At 42.3% G+C, this 15,386-nt stretch overlaps 1 protein-coding gene across 3 annotated transcripts in view; it reads right to left on the reverse strand.

Annotated features, from left to right (window-relative positions):
• Positions 1–15,386, reverse strand: part of PTPRG (protein tyrosine phosphatase receptor type G) — a 731,557-nt gene that overhangs the window by 65,091 nt on the left and 651,080 nt on the right. For 2 of the 3 annotated variants that reach the window (XM_007192374.3, XM_007192373.3), the window contains exon 14: positions 4,141–4,227. The exons of the other annotated variant lie outside the window; for it this stretch is intronic. In XM_007192374.3, coding sequence (XP_007192436.2) covers positions 4,141–4,227 — 87 coding nt within the window. The remainder of the gene's footprint in view (positions 1–4,140; positions 4,228–15,386) is intronic. 3 annotated transcript variants of the gene reach the window in all.

Raw genomic sequence — 15,386 nt, forward strand, 5'->3', positions numbered from 1 at the left:
TGACAAGGAGTTCGTCAGGGGCGTGCAGCTCAAAATGCTAATTGCAGGCTAGAACGGGCCATTGGCTGAGCTGCTGTTGAATATTAATTAAGTGATCGTAACTGATTTGTATACTGCCCTCATCTAAATTTACGGCGGCACGCCCGCTAATAATCCCGTTCATTCTCACGCTGTCGAGTACAGAAATCACGTTAGTATTTACTTTTGTAAATGGAGCTGTTGTAGTAAACCGTGTATGAATAAGAGCCACTTATAAATAGAAAGTGGGAACACGTTCGCATGCCTTCCAGGAAGATGACTGAGGGCTGTGTTAAAAAGACATGGATTGATATATTAGGGCAAAATGTTTCAAGAAATGGAAGTGACAAAGACAACAAGAGAAGGAAAAGTCTGTGGGCGTTGATGGGCTTTTCCTCAAAGAGGAGGGTCTGCTAGAAATAATGCGGGGGTCCCGCTTGGAAAAGAGCCCAGTGTAAGTTCTGAGCTGAGGGGTTTCACATTGCAACCACTCACTTGCGGTTAAGTTTCCTTCACTTCATGTTAAATGACTCTGTTTGTAAAACTCAGTTTATACTTGGAGTATCTTTTCAGGAGGGGATCTTCTAGAAAAAAGAACTGAGGGCTGTGTTTCTCATTTGCATATTCTCCAAACCGTCAGAGAGACACGGGATCTGACAAATACCAGTGTTCTTGTGGGGATAACCTGATGGCATAATTCACATCAGGGCTATCTTGGAAATCCTGGGACAGATGGTTGTCATAACCTGGATCAATGGGGCTTGTCAGGTGTGAGGAGGAGATGATGGGAGGAAGGGAAGAGAAAAGCGAACAAAATTATGTTGAAGCTGAGTGGCGGGGGGCGTGACAGAGCAAAGAGATATTAAATGAGGAGAAAGTGTTTTGAAATATTTTGGATCTCACATGGGTAGGAGGGGTGTGCCGTTCAAGTCTCGTTACAGCTGGAAGCGACAAAAATCTGATTTCTGCAGTGAGAATTTTATTGGAGGATACAAACTGCCTGCAATTAACATCTTAGGAAGGTGGGAGAAAATTAACAAATTATATCTACATCAGTGGTCTCAAGGCAACATACCTCCTGGCTAGATATTAAGTTTGCCAAGAAACCCTTGCAGACACCCTGAAGTACTGGTAACGCTTTCCAGGAGATAAGAGAGGAAAAGGTCACTTCATAAACCACATTTTGACAAGACTGAGAACCTGAACAGGGCAGTTTGTATGTTCCAGCTGGTTTTAAGGAAGTGAGCTCTGAACAGTCCTTGCCAACACTCCCAGCTGTTACCCAGAAAGAAGGCTTTGAAGTCATCTCCCGTTTAGTTAGGACCCTGGCCTGGAATGTTCTCCATTTCTGGACTGAGGCTTCAGGAACTCTTCACCTTATCTTGCCGCTGTTTTAGAGCCCTGACACAATTCCCCACTGCCTGGGAGGGTTAACGGGGACAGAATGGTCCAACTTATTTTGGGCAGGAGCCAGGACAAGGAGATTCACATTTTACTTATTGCACACATGATTCAGTATCTGTATCATAAAATGGTCTGGTAAAAACCTTTGGCAACTACTTATTTCATTAACATACTGACTGAACTAAGTCAGTCAGGCTTTTGCTGTAAGAGTCTTATTTTAAGGATCTAGTGAGGTATTACGTGCTTCTTCACTAAACAGCCCCAGATTGCAGTACTTTTTAAATACCTGGGACCATCTGGGAAAAAAAAAAGTTGATTCAGACATCACACTATCAACCAGGTTAAATTCCAAATGATTTAAGAATTTCACATTAAAATTTGAAGCTATAAAAGTAGCTAAAAAAAAGTAACCTCAGAATGGGGAAAGATTTTCTAATGATGACTCAAAACTCAGAAACCAAAGAAGAGTGAGGTTAGACAAAGGGGCCAAGAGAAGCAGGGCCCCCTGTCCCCTGGAAGGCTGTTTATAGAGCAGCAGAGGATGCAACTGGGTCAGGGGGCTCCACAAAAGCTCCTGGGGATAGAGCAGGGGGAGGGGAGGGGAAAGTGGGCTGGCTGGAGGTCTTCAGGACACAGAACCCTCAGGAGGAGTGAGGAATGGCAGGCTCTGGAGGGGGAGAGTATGGCAGGGTAGCCAGCAGAAGGAAGAGCGGAGACTTGAGAACAGGTCTTTACCAGGCCCATATCTTCACCATGGAGTAGTCAGCACAGCACGTGGGGCAGTGAGGAGAAGCAGCGCCGCTAAGCACTCAGACCACAGGGGAGGCAGTCCCCACTCGGCCACCTGAGCAGGGTGGCCCCGACAAGTAACTTCTCAGAGCCCCGGTTCCCTCATCTTCTAATGGGGTAACACATTTCACGCACTAAGCATTTTACACCTATTACCTCATTTACTCTTCACAGCCCCGCGACAAGGAACGATCACTAGACCCATTTTCTAGATGAGTCAGTTGAGGCTCAGAGGGCTTCGGGAAGCAACTCAAGGTCACAGAGCCAGGAAGAGGTAGAGCTGCAGTGAGAGCTCACAACTCCCTGAGCCAAGGTCTGTCTTAGTTGCTATTCTATAAAAAAAAGTAAAGTCAAAGACATGATTCACAAGTAGGTGAATTCTATAAATACTTGTAGTTTCCCAAGATAGTTCTCAACTTCTAGACCTACATAAAACTGTGCTTCCCCCAAGCTTCTGGCACTCAGAAGTACAGAAGATACCAGAGGGACTGAAGTGCTTTATAACAAAACATAGCCTCTCAGGATCTGAAATATATCTCTAACGAGCACACTCCCACATTTGGGGCCAAGTACAAAAATTAGACTTAGTAACAGTCTAACAGTCCACTTGGCTATGGCATCATTTCTGGAAAGGACTTAGAAATTGGAAGAGCATTTATCTTTGTGCCATCCACGAGGTAATGCTGGCTTTTAAAAGTGTTACAGTCAAAACCACATTATATTTATAATGAACTGGGCATAAAAGTTAGGCATTTAATTGATGTTCAAGGTCTCCCTCTTAAGATTAGATCTTTGAATCGAAAGCTTGTACAGAGGGGTTTCTCTTTCAGTTTTTACCCTTGGAGTGTTGAAAATGTGATTCAAAATTGAACACTTCAATAAGTAAAAAGAGATCATAGAAAGAATAATTACATTACCAGAGTCAGCAGTTACTGCCTTTCTCTAAAAGGCCAAAATTGCACCGCTGACCTTAAAAGAAGATGGATCATAGAATTTCTCATTCATCTTCCATAATTCTTATACTATACCGTCTTAGGATAGGTATACGTCTCATAGGCATCCCTGATTATAGTGGGTGGATATCTACAATTTCATCTAATAATCGGATTTACCCACAACCAATGGAGACAAATAATTCCATGTAAAAATTCTAATGTAAATTCAATAAATTGGTTCATTGAAAGTAATAAAGGACTACTCACAACAAAATATTAATTAGTGAATTATCCTAATTGGCCATTTAATATTAAAGTATTAATTACCATATTAAGCAGAGTTTGCCTAGATAAGCCTTACAGAAGTATTATCAAGGGCTCATGTGTGGTGATTAAAATTACATAATCCAAACTTCTAAAGGTTTATTATAAATCTTTCCAGGATAATAATTTTTTCAAGTATTCAAGCTATCTAGAACTTAATTTTTTTTAATTTTAGCCTTATGGAAAATCACATGATGTAACCCCATTTACTTTTTTCTTCCCTTCCTAGTTGTCTTCTTTAACTCTTCTATAAATTTAGGTTTCTACAAGATATTTTTCACTTATAAGGCTAAATGCATGCATAAACTGTTTTTTTAAAGCTCTCAAACATGCAAACACCTGAAATTTCAGAAAGAAAATGGATGCAACAGACATACAGACACATAAACACAGAACACACCCCCATCCTAGAAACAAAAAACATCCCCCCAAATGGCAAAATCAAGCAAAGCAAGCACACACAGGACATAAATTTAGTTGCTACCAGCTACCTGCAAGCTGCATTGGTATTTGCAAGTCATACTTTTGGGAGCTGGGGTAGAACAGGTGAGTTTCAGCACCGTGCTATCTAGAGGGCTTTAATCCCCATGGCAACAGAACAAAAATCCAGCAAGCCAGCCCCGGCCAAAGAGACACCCCCCCCCCCACCTTAAGCTTGACTGCCCCTCACCTGCTCCCCTTCTCTCCTCTCTCCCCAGAAGAAGGCACTTCATGGAAACGTCTGGGAAAGCCCTTGGACTTTATTTTGTTACACCCTCTAAATGGACAAAAAACAAAAGAGAACAGGTGTAGCAGACAATACTTTCAAATGGCCACCAAGAGTTCCACCGATTCCCCCCTCCCACCTATCACAGACAAACCCCACCATCAGGCCTCACTGGGGGCACGTTCCATAGGGAAAGGTTACACACAATGATATCTGGGCTTGTTAAGGTCTTTTATGCTGAGGTAGGAAATGGGAAATGGGAACTTTGCTCTTAAAAAAACTGTCTTTAGGTATTAGAAACCTCTATCACCCCTGGTGTTAATGGAAGGTAAAGATATCACCAACCTTGGCTGCATGAACACAGCCTGAAGGGGGCTAGTGCGCCACAGCTAGCTGGGAGGGAGTCTGGGAAAAAGTCTGGAGCTGCCAAAGAGGCAAGAGACCATTGTTTTGGGGTGCGTGAGGAGAAGGGATTCAGAGCACCACCTAAACGAGCTCCAGAGATGGGCGCAAGCCACGGCTATCAGCGCGGACCCCACAGACAGGCACGAGACGCTAAGGCTGCTGCTGCCACCACCAAGAAGTCTGTGTGCGAGCACAGGTCACTCTCCACACCGCCCCTCCCGGAAGCCTGTGCAGCCCGCCACTGCCAGGGTCCCGTGATCCAGGGACAATTTCCCAGGGAGAACGCACGGCGCCTCAGGCTGGTGCAACGTCACGCTGGCCTCTGCCACTGCAGACTCGCCCCGCATCCGTACCCCTCCCTCCCCACAGCCTGAGTGAGCCAGAGCCCCCTCATCAGCTGCTCCTTTAACCCCGTCCTGTCTGAGCGAAGAACAGATGCCCTCAGGCGACCTACACGCAGAGGCGGGGCCAAATCCAAAGCTGAACCCCGGGAGCTGTGCGAACAAAGAAGAGAAAGGGAAATCTCTCCCAGCAGCCTCAGGAGCAGCGGATTAAATCTCCACAATCAACTTGATGTACCCTGCATCTGTGGAATACCTGAATAGACAACGAATCATCCCAAATTGAGGAGGTGGACTTTGTGTGATTTTCTCTGTATAGTTTTGCTTTTACCATTTGTCCTAAGGTTCTGTCTTTTTTTTTTTAGTATAGTTTTTTAGTGCTTGTTATCACTGGTGGATTTGTTTTTTGGTTTGGTTGCTCTCTTCTTTCTTTTTTATTACTTTAAAATTTTTTCTTTATTTTTAATAAATTTTTATTTTAATAACTTTATTTTATTTTTCTCTTTCTTTCTTTCTTTTTTTCTCCCTTTTCTTCTGAGCCATGTGGCTGACAGGGTCTTGGTGCTCCGGCTGGGTGTCAGGCCTGTGCCTCTGAGGTGGGAGAGCTGAGTTCAGGACATTGGTCCACCAGAGACATCCTGGATCCATGTAATATTAAACAGCAAGAGCTCTTCCAGAGATCTCCATCTCAACGCTAACACCCAGCTCCACTCAACGACCAGCAAGCTACAGTGCTGGACACCCTACACAAAACAACTAGCAAGACAGGAACACAACCCCACCCATTAGCAGAGAGGCTGCCTAAAATCATAATAAGGTCACAGACACCACAAAACACACCACCGGATGTGGTCCTGCCCGCCACAAAGACAAGATCCAGCCTCATCCACCAGAACACAGGCACCAGTCCCCTCCACCAGGAAGCCTACACAACCCACCGAACCAACCTTAGCCACTGGGGTCAGACACCAAAAACAAAGGGAACTACAAACCTGCATCCTGTGAAAAGGAGACCCCAAACACACTAAGTTAAGCAAAATGAGAAGACATAGAAACAGCAGATGAAGGAGCAAGGTAAAAACCCACCAGACCAAACAAATGAAGAGGAAATAGGCAGTCTACCTGAAAAAGAATTCAGAGTAATGATAGTAAAGGTGATCCAAAATCTTGGAAATAGAATGGAGAAAATACAAGAAACGTTTAACAAGGACGTAGAAGAACTAGAGAGCAAACAAGCAATGATGAACAACACAATAAATGAAATTAAAAATTCTCTGGAAGGGATCAATAGCAGAATAACTGAGGCAGAACGGATAAGTGACCTGGAAGATAAAATAGTGCAAATAACTACCACAGAGCAGAATAAAGAAAAAAGAATGAAAAGAATTGAGGACAGTCTCAGAGACCTCTGGTACAACATTAAACTCATCAACATTCAAATTATAGGGGTCCCAGAAGAAGAAGAGAAAAGGAAAGGGACTGAGAAAATATTTGAAGAGATTATAGTTGAAAACTTCCCTAATATGGGAAAGGAAATAGCCACCCAGGTCCAGGAAGCACAGAGAGTCCCATACAGGATAAATCCAAGGAGAAATGCGCCAAGACACATATTAATCAAACTATCAGAAATTAAACACAAAGAAAAAATATTAAAAGCAGCAAGGGAAAAACAACAAATAACATACAAGGGAATCCCCATAAGGTTAACAGCTGATCTTTCAGCAGAAACTCTGCAAGCCAGAAGGGAGCGGCAGGACATATTTAAAGTGATGAAAGGGCAAAACCTACAACCAAGACTACTCTACCCAGCAAGGATCTCATTCAGATTTGATGGAGTAATTAAAACCTTTACAGACAAGCAAAAGCTAAGAGAATTCACCACCACCAAACCAGCTTTATAACAAATGCTAAAGGAACCCCTCTAGGCAGGAAACACAAGAGAAGGAAAAGACCTACAATAACAAACCCAAAACAATTAAGAAAATGGTAATAGGAACATACATATCAATAACTACCTTAAATGTAAATGGATTAAATGCTCCAACCAAAAGACAAAGACTGGCTGAATGGATACAAAAACAAGACCCGTATATATGCTGTCTACAAGAGACCCACTTCAGACCTAGGGACACATACAGACTGAAAGTGAGGGGATGGAAAAAGATATTCCACGCAAATGGAAATCAAAGGAAAGTTGGAGTACCAATTCTCATATCAGACAAAATAAGACTTTAAAATAAAGACTATTACAAGAGACAAAGAGGACACTATATAATGATCAAGGGATCGATCCAAGAAGAAGATGTAACAATTGTAAATATTTATGCACCCAGCATAGGAGCACCTCAATACATAAGGCAAATGCTAACAGCAATAAAAGGGGAAATCAACAATAACACAATCATACTAGGGGACTTTAACACCCCACTTTCACCAATGGACAGATCCAAAATGAAAATAAATAAGGAAACACAAGCTTTAAATGATACATTAAACAAGATGGAATTAACTGATATTTATAGGACATTCCATCCAAAAACAACAGAATACACTTTCTTCTCAAGTGTGCACAGAACATTCTCCAGGATAGATCATATCTTGGGTCACAAAGTAAATTTAAGAAAATTGAAATCATATCAACTATCTTTTCTGACCACACACTATGAGACTAGATATCAATTACAGGGAAAATATCTGTAAAAAATACAGACACATGGAGGCTAAACAATACACTACTAAATAACCAAGAGATCACTGAAGAAATCAAAAAATACCTAGAAACAAATGACAATGAAAACACGACGACCCAAAACCTACGGGATGCAGCAAAAGCAGTTCTAAGAGGGAAGTTTATAGCAATATAATCCTACCTCAAGAAACAAGAAACATCTCAAATAAATAAGCTAACCTTACACGTAAAGCAATTCGAGAAAGAAGAAAAAAAAAACCCTAAAGTTAGCAAAAGGAAAGAAATCATAAAGATCAGATCAGAAATAAAGGAAAAAGAAATGAAGGAAATGATAGCAAAGATCAGTAAAACTACAAGCTGGTTCTTTGAGAAGATAAACAAAATTGATAAACCATTAGCCAGACTCATCAAGAAAAAAAGGGAGAAGACTCAAATCAACAGAATTAGAAATGAAAAAGGAGAAGTAACAACTGACACTGCAGAAATACAAAGGATCATGAGAGATTACTACAAGCAACTCTATGCCAATAAAATGGACAACCTGGAAGAAATGGACACATTCTTAGAAAATCACAACCTTCCAAGACTGAACCAGGAAGAAATAGAAAGTATAAACAGACCAATCACAAGCACTGAAATTGAGACTGTGATTAAAAATCTTCCAACAAACAAAAGCCCAGGACCAGTTGGCTTCACAGGCGAATTCTATCAAACATTTAGAGAAGAGCTAACACCTATCCTTCTCAAACTCTTCCAAAGTATAGCAGAGGAAGGAACACTCCCAAACTCATTCTACGAGGCCACCATCACCCTGATACCAAAACCAGACAAAGATGTCACAAAGAAAGAAAACTACAGGCCAATATCACTGATGAACACAGATGCAAAAATCCTCAACAAAATACTAGCAAACAGAATCCAACAGCACATTAAAAGGATCATACACCATGATCAAGTGGGGTTTATCCCAGGAATGCAAGGATTCTTCAAAATACGCAAATCAATCAATGTGATAAACCATATTAACAAATTGAAAGAGAAAAACCATATGATCATCTCAATAGATGCAGAAAAAGCTTTTGACAAAATTCAACACCCATTTATGATAAAAACCCTCCAGAAAGTAGGCATAGAGGGAACTTACCTGAACATAATGAAGGCCATATATGACAAACCCACAGCTAACATCGTTCTCAATGGTGAAAAACTAAACCATTTCCTCTAAGATCAGGAACAAGACAAGGTTGTCCACTCTCCCCACTATTATTCAACATAGTTTTGGAAGTTTTAGCCACAGCAATCAGAGAAGAAGAAGAAATAAAAGCTTTCCAAATCAGAAAAGAAGAAGTAAATCTGTCACTGTTTGCAGATGACATGATACTATACATACGGAATCCTAAAGATGCTATCAGAAAACTACTAGAGCTAATCAATGAATCTGGTAAAGTAGCAGGATACAAAATTAATGCACAGAAATCTCTGGCATTCCTATACACTAATGATGAAAAATCTGAAAGAGAAATTAAGGAAACACTCCCATTTACCACTGCAACAAAAAGAATAAAATACCTAGGAATAAACCTACCTAAGGAGACAAAAGACCTGTATGCAGAAAACTATAAGACACTGATGAAAGACATTAAAGATGATACAAACAGATGGAGAGATATACCATGTTCTTGGACTGGAAGAATCAATATTGTGAAAATGAGTATACTACCCAAAGCAATCTACAGGTTCAATGCAATCCCTATCAAACAACCAATGGCATTTTTTACAGAACTAGAACAAAAAATTGCACAATTTGTATGGAAACACAAAAGACCCTGAATAGCCAAAGCAATCTTGAGAAAGAAAAACGGAGCTGGAGGAATCAGGCTCCCGGACTTCAGACTATACTACAAAGCTACAGTAATCAAGACAGTATGGTACTGGCACAAAAACAGAAATAGAGATCAATGGAACAGGATAGAAAGCCCAGAGATAAACCCACGCACATATGATCACCTTATTTTTGATAGGGAGACAAGAGTATACAATGGAGAAAAGACAGCCTCTTCATTAAGTGGTGCTGGGAAAACTGGACACCTACATGTAAAAGAAGAAATTAGAACACTCCCTAACACCATACACAAAAATAACCTCAAAATGGATTAAAGACCTAAATGTAAGGCCAGACACTATAAAACTCTTAGAGGAAAACATAGGCAGAACACTCTATGACATAAATCACAGCAATATCCTTTTTGACCCACCTCCTAGAGAAATGGAAATAAAAACAAAAATAAACAAATGGGACCTAATGAAACTTCAAAGCTTTTGCACAGCAAAGGAAACCATAAACAAGACCAAAAGACAACCCTCAGAATGGGAGAAAATATTTGCAAATTAAGCAACTGACAATGGATTAATCTCTAAAATTTACAAGCAGCTCCTGCAGCTCCATATCAAAAAAACAAACAACCCAACCCAAAAATGGGCGGAAGACCTACGTAGACATTTCTCCAAAGAAGATATACAGATTTCCAACACACACATGAAAGGATGCTCAACATCACTAACCATCAGAGAAATGCAAATCAAAACTACAATGAGGTATCACCTCACACTGGTCAGAATGGCCATCATCAAAAATCTACAAACAATAAATGCTGGAGAGGGTGTGGAGAAAAGGGAACCCTCTTGCACTGTTGGTGGGAATGTAAATTGATACAGCCACTATGGAGAACAGCATGGAGGTTCCTTAAAAAACTAAAAATAGAACTACCCTACAACCCAGCAATCCCACTACTGGGCATATACCCTGAGAAAACATAATTCAAAAAGAGTCATGTACCACAATGTTCACTGCAGCTCTATTTACAATAGCCAGGACATGGAAGCAACCTAAGTGTCCATCAACAGATGAATGGATAAAGAAGATGTGGCACATATATACAATGGAATATTACTCAGCCATAAAAAGAAACGAAATTGAGTTATTTGTAGTGAGGTGATGGACCTAGAGTCTGTCATACAGAGTGAAGTAAGTCATAAATAGAAAAACGGGCTTCCCTGGTGGCGCAGTGGTTGAGAATCTGCCTGCCAATGCAGGGGACACGGGTTCGAGCCCTGGTCTGGGAAGATCCCACATGCCACGGAGCGGCTGGGCCCGTGAGCCACAACTACTGAGCCTGCGCGTCTGGAGCCTGTGCTCCGCAACAAGAGAGGCCGCGATAGTGAGAGGTCTGCACACTGCGATGAAGAGTGGCCCCCACTTGCCACAACTAGAGAAAGCCCTCACACAGAAACAAAGACCCAACACAGCCAAAAATAAAAATAAATAAATAAATAAAATGCTGTTATTTAAAAAAAAAAAAGGGAAACTCCCAACTGAGTATTTAAAAAAAAAAAAAAAAGAAATAGAAAAACAAATACCATATGCTAAGACATATATATGGAATCTAAAAAAAAAAAAAAAAGGTCTGAAGAACCTAGGGGCAGGACAGGAATAAAGACGCAGACATAGAGAATGGACTTGAGGACACAGGGAGGGAGAAGGGTAAGCTGGGATGAAGTGGCATGGACATATATACACCACCAAATGTAAAATAGATAGCTAGTGAGAAGCAGCCACATAGCAGAGGGAGATCAGCTCGGTGCTCTGTGACCACCTAGAGGGGTGGGATATGGAGGGTGGGAGGGAGACAGAAGAGGGAGGAGATATGTATATGTATAGCTGATTCACTTTGTTATCAAGCAGAAACTAACACACCATTGTAAAGCAATTATACTCCAATAAAGATGTTAAAAAAATTTTAAAAAGATATCACCAACCCAATAATGACCTCTGGTCCTTCCACTTTTGACAAGCTCCCCTGGCAAACAGGATGGCTTAAAATACCATTGGAATAAATAGAACTTGGGAGGAATCTATTTGGTACCGTTTGAACCTCCCTTCTGCCACAAGTTTCTCTGAATTCAGTGCTGTTAGACCAATCCGGGGTTTTGCCTTTTCCCCATGCATTCCTCTCATCTCTGGACACTTTTTCAACACTTTCCTGATTCACAATACAGATGGTGGAATAGTACGAGGGCTTCTCAGATAAGGCGGAGGTAGCAGTTGGCAAGTTATTACCAAATATAAAGTCCGATATTTCATTTCCCCTTAAAACTTAAATGACCAGAGAATCGGAGACTTGGCTCTAGCATTTGAAAGATGCACTTTTTTCACACTGGAAAATGTTCATTTAATTATATTTAATCCTCAAACCACCTGGGCTATAGCATTTCACACTGAAAGGATTCCTATTCTTTCCAAACTCCATTGATAGAACAGTAAAGACTTAATTCCGATATAGGAAGGTTCTCTTTTTTAGAAGTTCTAATGAATCCCATGCAGAACTCTGAATTCAGGTTATGTGATTTCAAAGAACATTTGTTAACTTCTGATTTACTTGGTGGTTTTCTACTTCTAGGAATAGACATCCTCTAATTCTCAACTATTAGGTTTTTCTTCTCCCTTAATACAAGCTTTCATTTATTTTGTTAATTATTAGACTCCAAGTTGGGTAAAAGTGCTTGGCGCAGAAACCAAGTTAGGGAGGAGTCAAAACTTGGGAAAATGATTAAAAAGTGTCGGGGTGAGGAAGGGAAGGGGAGGGTGCTGTAATTCAGAACTTCTTGTCTCCCTCTATTGAGTACATTCTGCAACTACAACAACTGTCCTCAAAACCTCACGCACATACTCAGTGCGGCTACCAACATTAATCCGAGGAAATCACGAGTGTGTGGAGTGTTTTTGCAAATTTTCATAAGAACTTGAAATTTGCAGCTTCCTAAAATATTTAGACTTCCTCTCAACCCTTAGCCCTACTCTGAATTCTGCCAGACTCACTCTTTCGGGAATTTTGGAGCGGAGCCGGCTATCTCCGCAGTTTCTCCTCACACACAATCACAGGCGCTTCAAACTACCACCCTGTAAACTGACAACACTCCGCTGAGAAGCAAATGCCATAAAACTAACATCCTGAATAATCGAGGGGGCTACCTGAGCAACCCGACAGGACAGACCTGATCCGCCCTGGGAGAGAGGACACTTAATTCAGAGAAATCCAAAGAAAGGTGTTGGTTATGTAGCAGAGACTGAACATTATAAGGAGTTTCCCTTTTCCTGAAAAGCCAGCTTGGTTGAAAAATGTATCCATTCACTTCTTAACAGAGTGGGTCCTGTCTTTTAAGTATCATAGTGTTTAAACAGCAACCTTTAGTGGTGAATCTCTCCCTGCTTTTGTCTAAATGACTACGTGTTCCCTGGTTCTAAGAGCTTCAACTGGCATCTCAGGGCCAACTCGACAGCAGGGGGCCGGTTACTATAACAACGGACGGTTCTCGTGAATTCTGAAAGGCCCCTGAGTAGCCATTTGGGAAACAGTTATTGAGCAAAAGTTGCCTAGGATCGCCCACGTGACCCAGATCTCCCTGCACAGAGCTGCCCAGAGAAAGAAAAAAATAGCTGCCCATCTTCAGGAACAGCTGGGGTCTCTAGAGGCTCCCTACCCCCGTGCTTTTAGCATCTCAGAGCAAGACACCACCATGTCATCAGAAACTCAACCCTCCGAGGCAAGCACGTTTTGGCATCATGAAATGTGCATTCTTCTCCCCACTGGCTCCACACGTTGTCAGGCTTTGACGAGCTGGATTCTAACAGTTATTCCTAATGATTAAACAAAAAAAACTTCTTGAACTATACCTACAGGTACAGGTTCCCCAGAGAGATGAGTGACATGGGCAGTTTACCAGTTTATAAAAGAAAGAATGATGCCCAGAATACAGGTGGCCCCGTGAGTGGTTTGTTTACAGAAAAGATAAAGGTGATCACACAAAGCCACCAAAAAGTACGACCTGGAAGCTTGGCTTTTTCTAGACTTGAATTGCATGTAAACCCATCTTTTGATTCTCATGCCCTCCCTCACAAGAGATACAGTAAAGCAGCTTGGTCTGACCCAATGCCTGTGTACGTGCCCCAAATTCCCTCAGAAAGAATCTGAGCCTGCCCACAAAAGTGGACTTTATTTTGCAATGAAGAATGCACATTTAAGTGGAGGGCAGAGACGGGCAGACTGGCGAGCAGGGGACCACAGTTGGCTCTGTGCAGCCTACTAGTGCCATGAGGGGATGTGAGAACAGTGATGTCGATCTCCCTGTTTATCACGAGAACCCAGACAGCTGGGGTTTTAAGCAAAATCTTCCTATTTTCAAAATAATTCAGATTCTTAAAAACGAGATGTCAGGACTTCCCTAGCGGTCCAGTGGTTAAGATTCCACGCTTCCACTACAGGGGGCACAGGTTCGATCCCTGGTAGGGGAACTAAGATCCTGTATGCCGCATGGCGCAGCCAAAACAGGAAGGAAGGAAGGAAGGGAGGGAGGGAGGGAGGAATGAAGGACATGTTTTAAAAAAACCAAAAAAACAAGAAGTCAGCTACATAAAACAGATCTGGAGGCCAGTTTTTTTTTTTTTCTTTTTTTTTTTAAGTGGGATGAATATCAGGAGTCCCACTTTTTTTCTTTTCTTTTTTTTAATTAATTAATTTATTTATGGCTGTGTTGGGTCTTCGTTTCTGTGCGAGGGCTTTCTCTAGTTGCGGCGAGCGGGGACCACTTTTCATCGCGGTGCGCGAGCCTCTCACTATCGCGGCCTCTCTTGTTGCGGAGCACAGGCTCCAGACGCGCAGGCTCAGTAACTGTGGCTCACGGGCCCAGCTGCTCTGCGGCATGTGGGATCTTCCCAAACCAGGGCTCGAACCCGTGTCCCCTGCATTGGCAGGCAGATTCTCAACCACTGCGCCACCAGGGAAGCCCTGGAGGCCAGTTTTTGACCTCTATTTGGGATAACCTTTGTCTACCTGCTCATCTCCTCCGTTAACCTACACGCTCCTTGAGACAGGAATTCCGTCTCCTCGCAGCATCTCCAGTGCCCGACACAGACTAGATCCTTGAGAAATGTCTTTGAATGAACAAATGAAGGAAGGAATACACAAGCCAGCTGTAAAGGGTCTTACGTCAACAAAACAAAACAAAGCCCTAGGTGTGAATATAGCTGACTCCTGAACAACATGGGGGTTAGGGTGTCGACCTTTGCACAGTCGAAAATCTGCATATAATGTAGTTGGCCCTCCATATCCACAGTTCCCCCACATCTGTGATTCCATGGATTCCACCAAACACAGATCGTATAGTACTGTAGTGCTGACTACTGAAAAAAATCCGAGTATAAGTCAACCCCTGAAGTTCAAAGATGCGTTGTTCAAAGGTCAACTGTACTTCCCAAACATACTAGCTTGTGATCCTGGGCAAGTCCATTCCCCTTCTGGACACTGTCTTCTCCCTTGGAAGAAGGTGATGCAGTCCCCGCCACCTTGGCCACCACCCACGGCTGCTATGAGGATTAAGTCATGTCATGTTTGCTTCACGTTAATTCACCATTATTGACTGTTGTGATTGACAATGTTTCCCCCTTGCTATCTGTCCACAGTCACGTGCATGGGAGGGATCACTGCTATTACACCATCTCCTTTGTGACTTTCCTGGGGTGGAGGGGGGGAGGGCAAACATCTAAACCAAATCCAGTCATCAGAGAGCACGCATGGAAGCGCCCGCTGCTAGAGCAGACTGGCGCAGAGCGTGTGCCCGGCTCACAGCAGCTCTGAGTGTCACGGCTGCTACTGTGGAATCCAGGAGGGATGCGAGCTCCGCTGGGCACACGTGGTCCACCATTCCTCCAGCAAGAAGGG

Source organism: Balaenoptera acutorostrata, chromosome 10 (assembly GCF_949987535.1).
Source record: "Balaenoptera acutorostrata chromosome 10, mBalAcu1.1, whole genome shotgun sequence".
Classification (NCBI taxonomy): domain Eukaryota; kingdom Metazoa; phylum Chordata; class Mammalia; order Artiodactyla; family Balaenopteridae; genus Balaenoptera; species Balaenoptera acutorostrata.